At 52.4% G+C, this 19,146-nt stretch overlaps 3 protein-coding genes and 4 pseudogenes across 3 annotated transcripts; 5 read left to right on the top strand and 2 right to left on the bottom strand.

Annotated features, from left to right (window-relative positions):
- Positions 1-1,096: 1,096 nt before the first annotated feature.
- Positions 1,097-2,797, top strand: SAPIO_CDS7617 (uncharacterized protein; the record flags this gene model as incomplete). The annotated part of the gene is made up of 6 exons (XM_016789443.1): positions 1,097-1,314; positions 1,373-1,657; positions 1,717-1,852; positions 1,930-2,426; positions 2,497-2,531; positions 2,592-2,797. The coding sequence occupies 6 exons, from the start codon at positions 1,097-1,099 to the stop codon at positions 2,795-2,797; spliced, it is 1,377 nt and encodes a 458-aa protein (XP_016641270.1).
- Positions 2,798-2,894: 97 nt separating this feature from the next.
- SAPIO_CDS7616 lies at positions 2,895-3,119 on the top strand (annotated as a pseudogene; the record flags this gene model as incomplete).
- Positions 3,120-5,471: 2,352 nt separating this feature from the next.
- SAPIO_CDS7615 lies at positions 5,472-6,335 on the top strand (annotated as a pseudogene; the record flags this gene model as incomplete).
- A 2,605-nt stretch (positions 6,336-8,940) lies between these two features.
- On the top strand, positions 8,941-9,744 carry SAPIO_CDS7614 (uncharacterized protein; the record flags this gene model as incomplete). Its single annotated transcript, XM_016789442.1, has 2 exons — positions 8,941-8,994; positions 9,205-9,744. 2 exons carry the CDS (start codon positions 8,941-8,943, stop codon positions 9,742-9,744), a joined length of 594 nt encoding a protein of 197 aa, XP_016641269.1.
- Positions 9,745-10,414: 670 nt separating this feature from the next.
- SAPIO_CDS7613 lies at positions 10,415-12,103 on the bottom strand (annotated as a pseudogene; the record flags this gene model as incomplete).
- A 509-nt stretch (positions 12,104-12,612) lies between these two features.
- On the top strand, positions 12,613-14,472 carry SAPIO_CDS7612 (annotated as a pseudogene; the record flags this gene model as incomplete).
- Positions 14,473-17,317: 2,845 nt separating this feature from the next.
- On the bottom strand, positions 17,318-18,372 carry SAPIO_CDS7611 (uncharacterized protein; the record flags this gene model as incomplete). The annotated part of the gene is made up of 3 exons (XM_016789441.1): positions 17,318-17,411; positions 17,470-17,877; positions 18,059-18,372. The coding sequence occupies 3 exons, from the start codon at positions 18,370-18,372 to the stop codon at positions 17,318-17,320; spliced, it is 816 nt and encodes a 271-aa protein (XP_016641268.1).
- Between the last annotated feature and the right edge of the window lie 774 nt (positions 18,373-19,146).

The following is a 19,146-nucleotide window of genomic DNA, read 5'->3' as shown; positions in this document are numbered from 1 at the left end:
GCAGAAACTGTGTACATCTGGAACTGGACCTCGGGGGAAGGGGGATTGCGTGTCAAACCGGCGACCGTGCTGCCGTTTGACCCATAGATTCCGACGAAGAGGTCGATAGGTTTTTACGTGTTTTCGGGCTCTCGGCGAAGCGGAATACGCCTATTTCTATTTCCACGGTGGGATCTACCAGCTATATCCCGATTCCCAGCCCGACAAGCTATGATGCCGCAACAAGGTATTACCTAGAAATAGAAGGAAACGGGTATCATTAATTGTTGCATTAGATCAATAGAATGTTCCATGCTCATAAGTTCATTGAGACACATGTACCCTCATGCATATTCATAAATAGCGCAGTCCATTAATATTGACAGCTTTGTAGTAGGAAGAAGATGATGATACAGACCACTTTTGTGAAGGCTAGAAGGGGTTTTGTAGTGTATCTGGACTCTGAAGGTGTGCTGCCCAAGCTTTGATGCTGGCCGCAGTCACGGCAATGATAATAGGGAAGTTTTGAGTTCCCCGTGGTAAATGACCCGAGTTTAATTGCTCTCGTGTTTAATGTTTACAACTATTCGAAGCCCAACGAGTAACTCTACTATAACCGACGAAGACACCATCAGCATACATGTGACTCTTCTGACAAGTTTCAACGAGATTATTATAATTCTCTTCAACAACCTTGTATGTCAGTGACCCTGAAACATGAGGACCTGTTACCTTTCAGCAATTGGGATTTAGAATGGCTTCTTTGCCTCGGCAGAGGGCCAGCCCCCCCGCAGCAGCACATTGCATACGAGTGTAGGCTCTCGAAGGCAAGTCGCAGTCTTCTAAATGGTGCCTAAAATCTCTTCTTGGCACGCTGTGAATTTCTGTCATTTCCCCAAGGAAATGGTCCGGTTGGCCTGCCTTCGTCGAGCGGCCTATCCTAATTGTGCCGGCGCCGGTCTATTGCAGCGAAAGTTGGTCCGATCCGTCACTCCAGCTGCCAATAAATAACATCAATATTGGTACTTCGCTGTTGACCATAGATGGGACTCGAACGCTGGCACATTATGTGTTCGACCATTGATCGATAAATATCAAACGCTAGCAGCAAAGCAACATGAATCCTTCTCAAGTCCACTCGCTGAATCACCTTTTTGGAATGCAGTTGCCACCATTAAGCAAGAATATTTGGGTTGCGGCGGGCATCCTCTGCGCAGCGGCAATCTACCGCCTGCTAAAGATCGGCAGTCGTGATCCACGAATGCCCAAAGGTCCCCCAACCGTTCCTATCCTGGGCAATTTTCATCAGATACCGTCTTCTGGCCTATATTCGAAGTAAGACGCCGACAAAAGTTGCTCGAATTTGTTGTTCTTTCCTAACGATGTCACACAGGTTCCGAGATTGGGCAAAGGAGTATGGATCAGTCTTCTCGCTCAAATTTGGTCCCTCTAACATCATTGTTCTCTGCGATCGAAAAGCTATCCATGCACTCTTGGACAAGAAGGGCGCCATCTACTCAGATCGACCAGCCAGTTACGTAGGAAAGCTGTTGACGCAAGGTGACCACATCGCCCTAGAACAAATGGATCCCATCTGGCGAGAGAAACGCAAAGTCATCTCGCACAACTTCTCGCCCAAGAACCTGGATGAAAAGCATTTTCGAGTCCAAGAAGCCGAGTATGTTAGGATCTTTGTCCCTGTCGTGTAGGCCATGTTTCTGACAATTGAGGCCACAGGGCGGGTGTACTCCTCAATGATCTTCTAGAGAATCCCGAAGGCTTCTTCAACCATGTCCGAAGATATACTGCATCATCAGCTTCTGTCCTTGCTTTCGGCCACCGAGGACGTACTTTTGACTCTTTCTGGGGCCATGTGAGTATCGCTATATATCCGCGTACCCTCGCACCCATTTCTCCCTCGTGTTCATCAAATTCTCACTACATGTCTAGGTCGTCTACGATGTCATGGATAGGTGGACCGAAGCCATGGAACCTGGAGCCAACCCTCCCGTTGACGAGTACCCGATCCTCAAATTAATTCCGATGCGATTCGCCTACTGGAAGCGACGCGCAGTTTCCGCAGGCAAAGTATTTGATTCCATGTGGGGCAAAGCCCGCAGTATTGTCGATGACCGCCGCTCTAGGGGAGACAAGCGCGATTGTATTATGGATCGTCTGCTGGACGAGTACAACAGAAAAGGGTGGCCCATGTCCCAGCATGCATTTAACAACCTTGTGGGAGAGGTAGTTGAAGGCGCCGCGGATACTACTGCCGCTCAAATTTTGACACTTATCTTGGCTTTTGCAAAGCATCCTCACGTTCAACGAAAGGCTTGGGAGCAGATCGATAAGGTCTGCCTACCCACGAGGATTCCGACATTTGCTGACTTCAATAACATTCCCTACATCAACCAGATTGTGAAGGAAGGGATGAGATGGAGGCCAGTGTGAGTTATCGAAAACCTCTAACCGCACCTCAAAACGACTTCATCTAATGATAATATGGGCATTAATTAGCGCCGTCACTGGGCTCCCGCATCGGGTTCGTGAAGGTAATTTGGCTTGACCCTTGCCGTTACTGAACTGGCCGAGACTAACTTTTGTGATCCAAGACGACTGGTATGAAGGGATGCTTATTCCCAAGGATTCTACGCTCTTCGTACCCGTGTGGGCTCTACATCACTCCGAAGAATTGTTCAAAGATAACGATACTTTCGACCCGGAGCGATACGCAAACCATCCCAAGCTGGCAAATGACTATGCAGGGAGCCCAGAATGGAGCAACCGAGATAAGTATCCCAACGCCGTATCAGGCTGAGTGTAACGACTAACTTGTCTGGCTTGGCTTTATACATCACTATGGCTACGGTGCTGGCCGTCGTCTTTGCCCCGGCATTCACTTTGCCGAACGAAACATGTGGCGAATCGCCGCAAAACTGCTCCGGGCGTATGAATTCGCCGAACCTATCGATCCTATCACCGGAGAGACTATCCCGCTGGATGCAAATGCGTATAATTCTGGCATCTTGCACGCACCTCTGCCGTTTAATGTACAGATCAAGCCACGGAGCAAGCAGCACGTTGACACGATCAGGACAAACCTCGACGCCTCTTTGGACTTCCTCAAAGCTTGGGAATGATGTTGGCCGTATCTTGGATGGGTGAATAGGTGGGACAATCCTATGCAGGGCAGGGGAACTGGGCGATGCTGCCAGCCACTTTCATAGCGGTGAAGGGAATCTTGATACGGACGGTGACTTGTAAATATCGAGTGTTCATTATATTATTAACTGAATGCAGTTTTGTGTTCTGGGGCCCATATCATTTCTGGAAGCTCATCCCTTGCTTACCGATAAGGCATTCAGCAAGTTGTTGATAGATTACTTCTTCTGTACTCCGAGGCTTGCAGAGGAAATCCATGTGGATCTAAGTTAGGGATAAGCTCTTAATTACCTGGAGCTATACCAGTCTTTACCCGTGATTCTGCTCGACTTTGCGGTTGGAAATCTCGAAAATCGGTTCGGGGAGGACACGTTCAGATATCGTCAATAGAAAACCATCTGTGTAGATGCGGCACGGTTAAGCCAGCTCTCCCCAGAAGCGGAGGTCATTAGCCGGACAACCGGCCCGGGCTGTCAGCAGCTGGACGCCGAAGGAGAGTGGGTCCCAGATGTACCTCGGTTCCCAAGGATCTGCTGGACCATCGCTCCGCTAGAACCAGAAATATTAGGCAGAAGTTGGGGAAATGTGCTCTCTGGGGGGATTGGAAACTGGGATTGGAAACTGGGACTGGGAACATTCCTGACTTTTGACAATAAAATCGATATCAACTAGTAAACCATTTCCATGATCTAAAGAAGCTAATACTACAACTAGCAACATGGAGCAACAGGAATTTCGTCCTGGTACGTTGTGCGATTATTGCCCCAAACTATACCTCTGGTGGTGCTGACAGCCAGATTCCCGAGTCTTGGTGAGGAGCAGCTGGCGGGCGTGTCAACAGTGGCTGTGTCAGCTGTCATGGGCTCTCCCCGGATCTGCATCAATCTGTCAAGCCAGAACCACGATTCTTGTTCCTCCCCGTCGAAAGCTGGTGTTCACAACTTGTACTTTGTATGGACCGATGTTCCACAGTAAACTCGATCATTGGCCAATTGTTGTGCTTGTACAGATACGGTTGGCAGGGATAGCCTGATGCATTTTGTATCTTATCTTTGAACCCAGCCACAGCCACTGCGATGCAATTCGTATGCGACCGACCGACCAGTCGACCTCGACGCCCGCACACCGAGGCTCTCCAACCCGGTCCGACCAGTCAATTGATCCGACTTCCAGTCGACTTGTCCTTCCGGAGTAGATACTAATTAATACTCCATATTCTCTTCTCTGTGGCGACTGGCGACGTGCCCTCCTCATGTCCTAGTCACAGTCAAACCCCTTTTCTCCTTCCCTTGGTCTCTGACGCCCGTTATCATCAATTCTCCCCAAAACCACTAACGACTCTTGTCGCCCGATTCAAAACAATAAAACGGCTCAATCTCCAACCGCCCCGCCTTTGCGGGCGCACAAGCGCCAAAGCCAACGCCAAAACGCCCGCCGCATTTCGCAGACCAGCGCCGATTCGCCCGCTGGAAAGCTAAAAACCCCATTATGGGTGCGGAGCGTGGCGACAAGGACTTCCCGACCAAGACCCGAGTTGTCTAGATAAGCTCCTCGTGCTCTCTGCACTCCTTGCGCTCTCGCTTCCCCCCTTCATGCAAGCCCCCTAAATCCTTCCGAGCCTGCACCACACGATTCCTTATCAGTGACGTATATTTTTATTATTCCTCCTACCGCAAGGTCGAAGCTCTCCAACCAGAACCCCAGTTTCCGGCTCTACAGCATGACAGTTGGAGCGGCGCAGCAATAACCCTCCTCCCTCCCCCCCTTCTTCCCCAAAGAAGCCAACGGTCTAGCTCTCATCCATTCAAACTTGTAGCTGGAAGCAACATTCCAATCGAAGCCTTTCCGCCCTTCTTTCCGGGTTAGTCGCTAGGTTAGTAGACTAGCCAAGACCAGCCAGGATATATGCCGCCTGCGAGATAACAACGTCCCGAGTTGGCGGGGTCTTGGAATGCAGTTCTGTCGGAGGGAGTACATATGGGATGCCACCACATGGGGAGACTGACGCCTTTATCTTTTTTTCTTCTTTTTAATAAATTCTGGGGTCGTTGGTGACGGGCGATCCTATCCTAATTCGACTCCTGAACCATTTTGCTGGGATTGGAGTTGTGATTGAAAAAGGAGGACCTCGACTCTCCTCCTCACAACTCAAGGGTTTCAAAAACCCCCCGCATCGAAACTCAAAAGCAGACGCAGCTGCTGATAGCAAGAGAAACAAGAGTCATCGACAACTTCTAATCTCACCAGCTCCCAATCTTCTCTATCTCTCTCTCTCTCTCTCGGTCTCTTTCTCTTCCTCCCCCATCTATATACATGAACACACACCCAACATGTCTGGCCGAAGCGCACACGTACGCAAAAAGAAATCCGACACAAAATCCTCCTCCTCCAGCCGCCGTCCCAGTACAGCCACCACCGGCTCCCTACACGAGACCAGCAGCACCGACTCGACCGTCCCCGGCTACGACCGGGGCCTAGCGAGTCCCATCCCTGTCGGCACGGGCATCGGCACTACGAACGCCAGGTTTCTCAGGTTCGCCGATTCGTCGGTAGACGTTAGCTACGATGGGTCAGGATCGTCCTGTTCGCCTGGGTATGTGGGTGGAGGTGGTGGCAGCGACTATTACTCCTCTCGGAGGGCGACGCAAATGACGATGAGTAGTGATGGACAATACAGCGCTGGAGGAGGGGGGGACTGGTATGGTAAGGCACTCCGGACCGAGGGTGTCTCGGGGATCGAAAAGTCAGGCTTGAGGTCTGTGATTGATAGGAAGAGTGACGGTGTGAGGAAGGGAATCGCCAAGACGTTTTCTCTGGGGAAGAAACACAAGGAGGAGAAGGGAAAGGCGCCCGAGAAGGATCACCGCAGAGGGTCGGGTAGCAGCAGTCAAAGTCAACAAGAGACATTTTACATCGAGCACGACGACTACGAAGATGGAGGGGAGGATCCTGGTCCCTATCGCAGTGGTGGTGGGATGGCAGACCAGTCGGTATACGGATCGCCTCGTTCGCAACATGGGCCGACGCCGCATCCGTATCCTCCGCCGCCGCATCACACGCAACCGAGACAGTTTGCTGGCGATGGATGGGATGCTATCACACCCATCACGCCGCCGGGAATACCTTTTCCGTCACTGCCGCCGTCGAGAGAGCTACCGCCTCTACCTCCACATGCGAGACCGCAGCAGCGATAGGATTTCCGAGAATGAATGGTGGCGAGGGCTTGCGGGCCTCTTCGATATTCCCCTTGTGTTGGATAGCTCATGTCAGAATATTTAGTGTGGCACTCACGACGAGATATGGTATTTTAGTAATGTACGCTTAATGATACGAAAACATCAAAGAGAGGTGCCCATCTCTACAACTTTGAAGTTTACTCGCTGTCGATGTTGAGAGGTTGCCCTTATCATCAATTGATCATTGGCAGTTATTGGCCTAGCTAACTCGAATTAGTTCACCGAGTTCAGGTTCTCCCCCATGGAGGGGGTGACCGTGAACATATGATGGTGAATGAGGTGGCTACTCGATTCTAGAAGAAAGCATCAATCGAAAGATGACATGGACAAAGAACGATGCGGTTCTGGAGGCCGGCAGTACGGAGTAGGGCAGCCGGATATACGAGACAGCACGCCACGGCATACTTAGTATCCGGTGTAAGAGTAGTCTAGGTGTCAGAGCATCAGGGTGATATTAAATCTACGATTGTAAGTTGAGTCTAACATCAAATCCGGATCTTCGGTTTCCGGGCACCCCATAATGGCGGAAGAATACTGCGGAAACACGGTTGTTTGCTCTATTCCGCCACCAAGAGTCGAGTCCAGTCGTCGGATCCGATGGGGCCGAAGGTCGGCGCCGCGTGTCACCGGAGCTACCAGAAACTGGAAAGAGGCGCCAGAGGATGCTCGAGGAGGGCCTGCGATATACTTGATGCGCAGCCATCCGATGAGCTGGAGCCAGAGTGCTTCCGAAGCTCCAACAACTGGCCGGAAATACCGCCGTTTACTTCGTAGAGCGCCACCGGAAATGGCCTGGCCAGCCTAGAAGACCTTCGCGTTCTGGATCTACACACAACCTCGTGGACCGAGTCGGTCGCCGACTTCTAGCGAAGAGCGGAGGTGGAAGTGGAGGGCAGAATTTACAAGACGAATCCAATACCAATGACAGCCTGGACTCTCGCAGAGCAGGAGATAATTGAGAGTGCCAACCACGTCAAACGGTCATGTAGAATTCAAGCCACTTATTGCAAGTGATCTTGCGTGCGCAATGGGTTGGGGTTTTCACAGACCGAGTAGTGAAAGTTCTGCGACAATACCCCATGGGAGGATTCTGGGAAAGAAGAGGGGGGAGGTGGTTAAGCTGTAGTGTTTCCGGGGACGTGATAGTGGATTCACAGAAAAAGCAACGAAACAGGCTCAATGTAACAGCGGAAACAGTTTGACGATGGGTTTGACGATGGGCTTGGTGATGGGCTTGGTGATGGGTCTATGATCAAGATGACGATGGATTCACGGTGCCGAAAAAATACCACAAGGTGTCGAATTTGTTAAAATATCTTGACGCGGTCCCTCGAAAATACCTGTTAACATGAACGTTGTTCATTCTCGGAAAGGCATTCCCTATGTGGAGAGACGGTGCCCTATTCGGTGCAATGTTTAATCCACTTAAGGTCAGCCGCCAACAGGCCAGCCGGGCCGCCAACAGAAAATGATTGAGGGATCGGAGGGAAGGGGCCACCCACCATGGTCTTGGATCATGGCCCGTGGGTAGTGAGTTCCAAACTCCAGAGGATTGAAGTTGACGATGCTGAATATTTAGGGCCGGCCAGGTAATATCTGACCCTCCAACACTCTCCTCTCTTGGGCGATGATGCGCAATCAGTGAATCTCCATAATGTAGATTACGGCGATCAACATGGAGAGAGAATTATTCTCCTGTTTCCTTTCAAACAGGATGGTCTGCTTGCAGGGCAACATACGAATAATGGGGAGGTTGGGCATGCCACCCTGCAAATCCACCCCGTAAATCCACCCACCGGGAAGCCCGGGTGATTTGTGCTGTGATCTCAGCACATCTGGAGATCTTGTTTCGAAACATGTTCGTCAGGTAGGACGACAGTTTTCGTCGGCACGCATTCGCTCGATTGAGGACGCACGCAACGTGCAACATGCAGCATGGATACAGATTAATGCCTGTGCATCATCACCATTCAGCTGCCAGGTCCCATCACCATCGCCCATCGTCAGTTGGAACATTCGAAGAAATATGCCAAGCTTCATGATGCCTTTTTGACAGGGATCCATCCCCAACCTCCTCATCCCACCCAAGAATTCCACAGAAACCCCGGTTTCCCAGTTCCCCCACCCCTGCTCTTCCCTGCTCCCCGTGCCGCAACAATCCCGTCGTATGGCCCCGTTTTCCCAGCCTCATTACATCAGACCTTCGGGATTTGTTTTGCTCTTTCGCCTCAATCAAGTTCCTCTTCGTCTCCCTCCCCACCCCCATCTTCCCACACCTCCTCTCCCCCAATCTTTTCCCTTCCTCTTTGTCGCAAAATCGTACGTTGTCTTTGGCGAGCTTAAGCGCATGCGGATATCTTGTAATATCGCATAGCCAGACATATCGAACAGAACTCGTTATTTGGCGGCTGGTCTCAAACCTTCATCGGTCCTCCGGATCAGCGCATCTCGACTCTTTTCCCTCCGACAGAGAGAAAGCCCATAACTCCCCGCGCAACTCTCAACTTTTTGCAACAACGGGCTCGCCCAAAGACTTGAGGCGAACTCGCCAATCTTCGCAGCCATGTTTTTCGCACTCTTCTTTGTGCTCTGGCGCATATGCCAGATTACCACCTTGGTAAGCTTCCCACGCAGCGCTTCCTCAAGCTCTCAAAGCTCTCTCACCCTCACCCCGCACTACTGCACGGCGCAGAGAGAAAAGAAATGGCGCCAAGCTCACTCCCGCCCTCCACGCCAAAGAGCCATCCCGCCCAGAACAAATTACATCCAAACCTTGATGAAGAAAAATGAGAAAAAAATAATAATCGCTAACTGTTCAATTCCCCAGATCCCCACAGTAGGCATGCTCGCCTGGTTCGTCGACAGCTTCCAAAACGAAAACGTCCTCACCCCCAACTACATCCTCATCCTCTTCGTCGTCTCCGTGCTCGCCCTCGCCTGGACCATCTTCACCGTCTTCTCCTACCACCGCTCCTCCGCCAACGCCACCTTCGTCGCCTTCGTCGACATCGGCTTCTTCGGCGCCTTCATCGCCGCCGTCTACTTCCTCCGGCACGTCACTCGCGTCGACTGCACCCGCGTCACCCGCGACGGCGACTGGCGCTTCTTCTTCGGGAACCTTGTCGCCGCCTCCATTAGCGTCGAGATTTCGAAACCTTGCTCGATGCTCAAGGCTTGCTTCGCTTTCGGCATCATGAATGTTATCATGTTCTTTAGCACGTCGATTTTGGCGTGGATGCATGGTGATAGGGCGTATGAGAAGAGGGAGAGGAGTCACTCGCATTCGAGGAGGCATTCCCATAGGAGTGGAAGTCGGCATTCGCATCGAAGTAGGAGCTCGCATTCTAGGCATAGGGTTTATGTCTAGTGGGAATGTGAGAGAGAGAAGGAGGGGTGAAGAGAAGGGCGGAAGCTGGTGCGTGTGAGAGATGCCTTTCCTCTCTAGGTGGGCTTGCTTGAGATTCATTTTGACTCAGGCATGCTGGAGGAACATGCATGCAGAAGGTGGTATGTCGGGTTTAGGCTCAACAACGCGCCTGGGAGTGTGAAGTGCTGAAAAGGATAGTGATGGGATAGCGGATGGGTTAGTATATAGGACTGGAAAACTAGGAACTTAGGGACTACGGAACTCCCAATGTCACGACGAGATGTCAGAAAGAGGTTAGGCTTGATATTCTTCGGAGCGGAAAGGGCGGATTGGGGGTTGGAATGGCGCACTATGGTTGATTTTCTTCCCATTTCTTTTTCTTTTTCTTTTTTTTTTTTTTTTCCTTTCCCCTTTTCCTTTTCTTTTGTATCTGTTTCTCTCTCGTCGATCCCGTAGCTCCTTCCTTTTTGCTACTCTCGACCTCATGCAGGCCGACGTTTCCATCTCCCAGTTTATCAGATGATGTTATATAGGGTATGATTACATATTGAGTTTTCTCCAAGCCGATTCCGAGGCTACCATGGTCTTATCTCGATAAAACGCTAAATTTCCATTCTCACTTCCGAGGGTGTGCCCAAAGCTATTCGTCGGAAGAATCTAAGCGGGCTCGTCACCTGCGATCCGCCTCCTCACCAACAGCATAACCTCTCGCGACACCTCTCCTACCCTCTTCAACGACCGTGCTCTCCTCCTCATCGAAATCGCCGCCCAAGCCCTGCCACGTTCGCCGCGACTGGAGGAATTCCGCGCCGGTGCTCACGATGCCGTTGATGGTAGCCAGTTCGCCCGCCGTCTCTCTCTTCACGAGGGCCACGTCGGCTGCGATCGATGAGGTCGGCCGCGACGATCCGTTGACGGCTGTGGGTCTGCTCGGCGATAACGGCGTCCTCGCGGCCGCGGCGCGCATAGGACGGCTATGACTGATGAGTTTGCCCGTCCGAAGATCAAATTCCGGCGGTGCAGATTCTTCTCCCTCGACGCCTCCATCCATATCGTAGACCACCTCCTCTTCCTCATTGATTCCCCCCTCAGCAACAATACCCTTCTCCTTTTCCCCATCATCATCATCAATCTTCAACCCCTCAATACCACCCCACCACTCCCCGCCCCAAACCCTCTCCTCCTCCCTCATCAACGCAACCTCCAACTCAAAAGGAGTAACCACTGGCATGAAATACGCCCCATCATCCTCCACCAGCCCGCTCTCCCAGCACCCGACGACGACCCAACCCTCCACCTCGGCGAAATTCGCCAGCTTTGCCGGGTTCAACTTGCCCACGACGACGGTGTAGCTCTTCTTACCCGCGGCGGCGATGCGCGCGCGCAGGGCGTCGACGGAGGAGAGGTAGTTCGCAACGCTGAGGGTGTTGACGAGGATGCCTATCGTGCCGGCGCTGGCGAGGGAGAGCACGCGCGCGAAGCGGCGGCGGAGGAGAGCTGTGGTGTTTGTCGGGGTTTCGGCCGTGGGGGAGGTCGCGTGGATGTGGAGGTTTGAGAGGCGGGAGTGGAGGGCGAGGAGGAGGGAGGTGGGTGGTGTGGAGATGTGGAAGGCTGAGTAGGATTGTAGGTCGGCTGTTGAGAGGTTCGAGGAGGTGGTGGTGGTCGTTATAGTTGTAGTTGTAGTAGAAGGGGCGACGAGGGCGCGGTTGGGGATGGGGTTGGAAGGGGAGTGGATTACGGCTGTGGAGAGGAGGTTCGTGTAGCCGCGCGAGCGGAGGGCGGACGCTATAGGCTCGACGTGGTCCTGGTATGTAACGTCGGCGATGACGACGACCTTTTCCTCCTTGTCAGGATATGTAGATTCGAAGTCGCGGATGACCGCATCGTGGTCGAGAGGATATCGCGTAAAGACATAAATGACAGGTAACCTCGCCGTAGGCGACAAACACGACCGGCCATAATGAACCACAACCTGCGCATTCGCATGCTCGGCAGCGATCTCGTCGACGCAGCACGCACTATACGACGTATCGGCGAGCACGTAAAGTCTCGTCTGCCGCTGCTTCCTCCTCCTCGTCTCGCTCGTCGCAGGATCTCCTTCTTCGTCGATTTTGAGTGCGGCGTTCAGCGCGCCCACGACCCAGGCGACGTCGCCAAGCATCGAGTCCGGGAATTGCAGAGCGACCCTCTCCCAGCCGCCGGCGCGGATCTCGCGCGCCGTGCGCTCGATCTCGTAGATGCTGCGGAGCTCATCGTCGGGGCGGCGCGGGGTCGGGTCTTGTTTAGGGACAGCGGGGGAGAATTCGATGAGGTTTTCGGCTGGGGTGGAGAGGACTGGGGCGGCGGCGAGGTCGGACATGTTGGGAGGACGGGAGTGTGTGGGTGTGGGTGTGGGAGAGGAGAGTTGAAGCTGGGCAGGTTTTTTTGGTGGGGTCGAGATTGGCTTTGGAAGATTTTTGGCGGGGTAATTTTGGGTTCGGCCTATCTAGGCGGAGGTACAACATTGGATACGACGTCTACATACATTTCACAAGTACTCCATTCTCAAACCGTTATACACTTCTTGCAAACGCAAGAGGAATGTCTCCGCTGAATTCGTCAATCGATGTTTGTTACCACCCGTAAGGACTTGGCAGATGTCTCGGTGCGACCAATAGTCTAAAGCAGTTCCGTTCCCACTAGAAGACTTCTGAGCTGAAGAGATGCGGGGTACCTTCGTATTAAGCTGGAGAACTGATGCCCGATCTCGATTAACTTTAATCTCTCATCTTAGCTCTTCTCCGAAGTCACCTCTCTTCGATATTGTTGCTTGAAAGTACCCCCTTACGTTACTACGTTTAATTCACATTGAGTTTTGATCCAGTGACAATGTCTTCCCGCGGCGTACCAGAAGTCTTGATGAAAAAGATCGACGAGTACGTCGACTCACTCGCGCCCCAAATCCAACCCCGCATGGAATCCGAGCTCGAGACTTTCCAACAAAAGACCATCGACAGCCTAGAGGCCCAAGTGATCGACGCTTTCCGCTCCCTTTTCAACACCAACCGCTCGGGAAACTCTTCGGAATCCTCAAGAAGCCTCAACGACGCTGCTCCAGATGCCTACGGCGGACAGTCTCTACCATTCGCGGACGAGATCGCCAAGCTCACGCGCAATTTCGGCCAGATAGCCGATGAAGCGAGCAGTGACTTGCGAGATATTTTCGATCTCACGGAGGATAAAGGAACTCGTGGTGGTCCGGACGAGACCCAGCCCCGGTCCCGTGGCGGCGATCAGTCCGACTTCTCCCGGGGCGCTAAGGGATTCCTATCCGCAGCCATCAATGTCGTTCAAGACCATCTGGAAAACAACAACCAGAGACCGGGAGGTGGTGGTCAAAGACTCGAGCTCGACGGAATCCTTGGTGCTATTAGCAACACCGTGAAAGACGTCTCTCGCAACCCGGAGGAGACGGCGCGCCTCATCAGCCCTGAGATTAAGGAGAAAGTCGGAGCCAAGCTGCGAGAGCAGCACGCCCCCATCGCGGAGCAATTTACGCGCATTGCACTGGACCACATCAAGCGCTGGCTGCGGGGCAACACGAGCAGTCGGGACATTGGGGACGGCGTCAAGGGTGAGATTGAAGACCAGGTCAAAGACCTCGTAAAGGGCCTTGGAGGCCTATTCGGCCATAAGAAGCAATCTGGCGAGGGACAGTCGAGAGGGATCAACGATCAGGATCGCGACCGTGACAATAGCGGTGAAGGGGAAGGCAGTGGTGGCTTCTCTAAAATCATAAGCGACAAGCTGAGCACCGGTCTTGCCAAAGTCCACAGGGAGGTGCGTCTGGAATTCCGTAAAGTGCTAGGCGGTATCGAGAAGCAGCTCTTCGAGTTACTACCCGACGAATTTCAACGCCCACTTGAAAAGATTCTCGGCGGCAACCCCTTCGACTCGCAGCTCGACTACAACGCGGGGTCCGGTTCGCGGACGCAGGATCGCGGCTTCGGGGATGATATCAAGGCCAAGCTCGTCAACAAAATCCGGGACCTCGTGCGAAAGGTCCAGGAGACGCTGCGCGAGAGTATTTTGGGTGTCGTGAATGGCGGGCACCGGAAGTTCGAGCGCGAAAGCTGGGTTTTCGTGCAGACTACTGTGGAGCAGAAGGTGCAGAGGTATCTGCCGAAGGTGAAGATCTCTGTCCCAGATGATATTGGCAACGAGGGCGTAAGCGTGGGAGCACCTACATCCGGTGGTCAACTCGGTGGTGCTGGCGGAAGCCAGCATTTTACCCCTCAACAGCAGGTCTCCCACTCCCCTTCTCCCAGCTATCAGCAACAGGGTTCCCACGTCCCTCCTCCTAGCCATCAACAACAGGGAGGCTACGCTCCTCCTTCTAGCTATCAGCAGCAGGGTAGACAGGAATACCCTCATCAAGATCACTATTCTCCCCCGCAAGGAGAGTATACTTCTCAGCACTCTCACAGGCCAGATAATCAACAATACGATCGTCCTCCCCAGCACCAATCCCACCAAGGCTATCGACCCGAGAATCGTCAGGAGCACCAATCCTATCAAGGATATCAGCCGCCTGAACAGCACAATCAGCAATACCAGACCAACCAGCCACAGAGGTACCAACAGAATCAGGACTACCAACAGAATGAGGGTTACCAACGGAATCAAGGCTACCAACAGAATCAGGACTACCAGCAGAGCGACCGCTATAATCAGAATCCGCGGTATTAACTATGACACTTCGGCGGATCCGCCGCGTCGTAGACAGTGCAGGGTATCGGAGGGAAAGGGGCGATGAACCTTGACGGCCGCTAACCTTTTGACTTGGCCGCAGGCGAAGAGAAAAAAAATCATGTTTTCCGGGGCCGACTAGAATTGACTTTTTTACTTGGCTGTTTGGGGGGGGGGGGGCGGGGAAATGGAATAAATGTAGTTTATAAATCGTCGATTGATGCTTGAGACGAAATTTATCATTGTAGCCACGAAGGTTGAAAAGATTTATGTACTTAGGATGGAATTCCCGATCGTGATGTAGGTAGAACTGGAGCTTCAAGTCTAAATTTCCAAGTGGCCTTGGCCTGTGCTTTCCCCTCACCGCCGAGTGATTCTGGGTGCGACTTAACACAGCGCCATGCGGCATTCCCGGGCTCTCATGCCCCTCCGGAGGTGCTTCCGGTGGGTTCGGCCCCACTCTCCGGGCCCGGGTCATCCAATGTCCCCATTCATTGCTCGAGGCAGGTAGGTCTGGCTTCTCCGCGAGTTCCGGAAACATGGGAAGGAGGCCGACGGGGCCACTAGCAAAGATTCGCGAATGTCAGTCGAGCGTTGTAATTGGAAGAGGGTATCATCGCGGAAGATCCTATGGAAGGGCCCGGACGGTAGCGCGGTGGAAAGGAATTCATAGCCGCTCCAATTGTAATAGCTAATCAAACTTTTGTCAATTGGCAACTAGCTTGGGTGGACTTGAACCCGTTTCCGAAATCTCCAGGGACTGGTGGAGCATAACACTTGGGGTGAGCTTCGGCCCCGATCCGATGACTTGAGAGGAGCTCGCGGAGAGCTCTAGTTGGAATTTCCCCAACGAACGTGGAAAGGAGTGATTAAAGGCTCTGAGTGTTTGGTAGGAACAAAATGTACTTTTATTGCATCAACCAGCTTCAAGGTACTCTCACAATCGTGAAAACCAAAACGACAGCCAGAAGGGACTCAAAAGGAGTGTAGCACTAACAGCAGGTCTCAAAAGTCTGGCTCATCGGCGTATTGGGTTGGACGGCCTTCATGACATGCGGCAGCTAGAGGAAGCGCCGGTGAGGATGCGTGCGCCGCAATATCCGTCTGGATGCGGATCCTTGAGCCTCGTACCCTTCGGAACCGCAAATCCAGGCCAGCCGGGTCCGCACTTCCCCCTATTCCTGACGGTCATGCAATAAGGGCATCTTTGTAACTCACTGAAAAGACCCGTGTTCCTCTTTCGATGTGTCGGCTCTTGGATTGTCCGATGAGGACTCAAGGCAGGTTGCCGAGAGAGAAAGAAGAACAAAAAAAAAAAGAAAAGAAAACCGAAAAAAAGGGAGGGGGAAGGAAAGGAAAAGGAAAACGAGAAGGAAATAGAAATGAAAGAAACCCCTAGGAAAGGAGAAAAGAAAATGGGGCCGCGACCGTCTCGTTCCAACCAGGATCACTCCCAGAGTCCCTTTGACAGGAAACTTCACTCGAGTCTTCGATACTCAACCACCTCACCTGCCCGACACCTTTTGTCCTTTTCAAATTCTCAATTCGTTCAACAGTCTTCTTCCCTCTTGCAGCCCTTCTCCAACATGAGACTCACTGTCCTCCCGTCTATCCCGTCTGTCCAGACAATCCCGCTCCGAGCGGGCCTCCCAGAACTCAAAAAACTGGAGACCATCTCGGACCTCAACTAACATCTCAATCGCAAAGGGGAAATATAAAAAGGAGCAAGACACTTCAACTTCCACACCAACAGAAACCCCCGTTCCAAATCAACGACATTCCCTTGGTCTTCAAATGAGACCACTTTTTGGTAGGTAACAGCCGAATCCTCCCACGCTCGATGGACGAGTCAGCTTCAACACGGACAAATTTACCCCAAGGTAGGATATCCTTTCGACCGGAGCCAACTACCCATGCTCCCTCACGTCCCCAAAAACCAAGAGAAAATCCCTCTTTCATAATTCTTTTTCCTTATTTCCAATTAACACCTCCCAAATACTCCGCGAAAATAATCCTCCTGTTTTCTGGAAGGGACCGGGGAAAAAAAAAACTGAAAAATCAACACTTATTCGACGCCTTGTTCCCTGAGGCTCGGCGCCCAGTCCACGATGCCTCGCCAAGCACGTACCCGCCGCCAAGACTTCGATCGAGAACCCTCAAATGGCATCGCCAAGCCGAATACTGGAATTCCCGATGAAGAGTTGCCCTTTTGCCCTCTGCCAAGGCGCGGGAGTTGCAATCGCATCTCGGCTCGGGACGTAATGCGACCAAAGGAAGAAAACGGGCTTCCATGGGAATGAACGACGTGCTTGGCGGTCCATCGGATCGGACGCGGCCGGGGAAAACATCAATTGGTAACAACATGAACCTAGTTTCTTGGGGGCCGCCCGGGCCAAGGTCAACAGGTCCTAGCTGGTAAGTAAAGGTAAACGTATTCATAATGACAGGTTCAACAGAGCAGAGCTCAGGGAAGAACAAGCGGAGGAGGAAGATACGCATTCATCATTAAATTATCCGACAAACAAGACGTTCTCGATACCCTCCTCCGTTGTCCGCATCCTCGAATCCCTCGAATGGCCCATCTCCCTTTTTAGCCAACCTGGTATCTCTCTGATTTGCCTCCACAAATCAACCCAAACTATTCGGGGGTTTGACGCAACGGCCATATAAAAAAGGAGGTATATATACCCAAACAATGTTTTGAAGAAACATATCCAATAAAAAAATAAGTACGATAAAAGAAAAAAAAGATAAAATGGAACTCGACGCGGATACGGGGCTTGCTGGGTTACTCTTTCGAAAACAGTCTTCCAACATCAGCGAATCGCATCAACATATTCTCATCTTAGACGGTGTGGGCAGCAGCCTTAGCAGCGCGATCAGCCTTGGCCTTGTCAGACCAGGGAAGAGGGAAGACGGGGACCTGGAAGAAGGAGTTGCTATTTCTGGACGTCAGCATATGCTATAAAGAGAAGGGTCCTGGACTCTGCTACTAACCTAGAATCCTGGATACCAGCAAGAGCGTTGTACCACGCCAAGAAGGCAGCCAGCATACCAAACACACCACCGGCGATCTGAAGACCGTCCTTAGCAGCCATGGCACCGTTATTGGCGGCGTAGTTCTCGCAGGCGAGGAAGAGGAAGGCAAGGTCGAGCGTGAAGAAGAGGAGGAAGAACATGACCGTCGACTTGAGCGTGCAGAGGAGAAGGAGCGTGTTGAAGATGAACCAGCCGGTCAGGAAGAAGCCAACGACGGAGCTGACGTCGGAGGGGTTGGCAGAGTAAGGGCCGGTCTTGGTGTCGAGGATGTTGAAGCCGGGGGAGAGGAGAAGACCGTAGGAAATCCAGAAGCCGCCGTAGGAGGAGAGGGCGGTGGCACCAAAGGTGTTACCAACGGCCATTTCCCTAATCGAATTTGTTAGGACATGGCTTCCCCGTATACGAGAGAATGGCAACGACTCTTGTTCCAGGTCATCGAAAAGGTCGGGATGTAGAAACAGCCTGGGCCATTCCGCACCTTGCCCTCCGAAACCAATGGCCAATCGAACGGCGAATCCGAGGGTTTCTTTTTTTATATTCAACTTACCACATACCAGCCAGAAGCTGGACAAGACCACCATAACCGAAAGCGAGGGGCACAGCAATGTTGGGAGTCTTAACACCACGAGCATGCATGTTGACGGCAGAGAGGACAAAAGTGGTGAGGGCGAAAGCGCTGAGACCCAGAGGAGCGGGATTGGCAAACTTTCGGTGCTCGAACGGCCTGATCTGACCGGGGTGGATCATCAAGCCCTCGGGGGCGGAGTAGTCCTGGTGCCTGAAGGAGGCATTTTGGCCGTTGGTGCTATTGCTGGAGGCCAGCTGCTCCTTCTCGATGGGGATCGCGACGTGCTCAGCCATTGTGTGCGTTGGGGATCGGTACGCGGGACGCTACGAATGCGAGGTTGGAAAGAAGAAAAGAAGCAGAACTACCAGAGTCGACCACGAGGAAGGAGAGAGATCTGAGCCGGAGTGTGGGGTGTGGAGATGAGGAAACCTGGAGAAAGGAAGGAGTGGTTCCTCTGCTAGGGTATTATATGTCGGGCTGGAAGAACTAGGAAGAGCTATGGGAGACAAATATGTTTGGACGGAGAGGAGGTATCGACACTCTATTACCAACACCAGGCGGCTCGGAAGATGGGAGAGGGGTGCGTTGACTGTTGAGTGGACTGGCTCAAAAAAAAATTAGGTTTTATTATCCTCCAGGGGAAAGAGACGGGGTTATATATCAACGAAGGAAGCGAGGTAGGGAAGGGGGAGGGGGAGCAGAGAGAAGCTGGGGCGTGTGCCAACACTAACAGAACGAGAAGGCAAAAAACGATTCTTTCCCCCGGACCCCGACCACGAACTAGCGAACTAGGGTTAAGAGCAGGTTGCATTCTTTCGTCCAGGTCCGGGGAAAGGGGAGTTTGATGCGGAGTCGAAAGTATCCTTCTTGCTTGTAAGCTTAATGCGAGAAAAGGAGGGGAGAGGCAAGGAAAGTCAATCAAACGGAAGAATGGGGGAAAATGGGGAAATGGGCTCCGCATGTTCCGCTGGTGGGGCGGATAGAGGGCGTCCAAAGTCCAGACAAGAGACAACGAGGAGGATCGAGATGACGGGATGATTAGAGAGCAGAGGCGTGTGTACGAAGTA

The sequence above is a fragment of the Scedosporium apiospermum genome (genome assembly GCF_000732125.1).
Source record: "Scedosporium apiospermum strain IHEM 14462 chromosome Unknown SEQ_SAPIO_0110, whole genome shotgun sequence".
NCBI classification, from domain to species: domain Eukaryota; kingdom Fungi; phylum Ascomycota; class Sordariomycetes; order Microascales; family Microascaceae; genus Scedosporium; species Scedosporium apiospermum.
The sequence above is the reverse complement of the archived record's forward strand: the minus strand, read 5'-3'. Positions and strand labels throughout refer to the sequence as shown.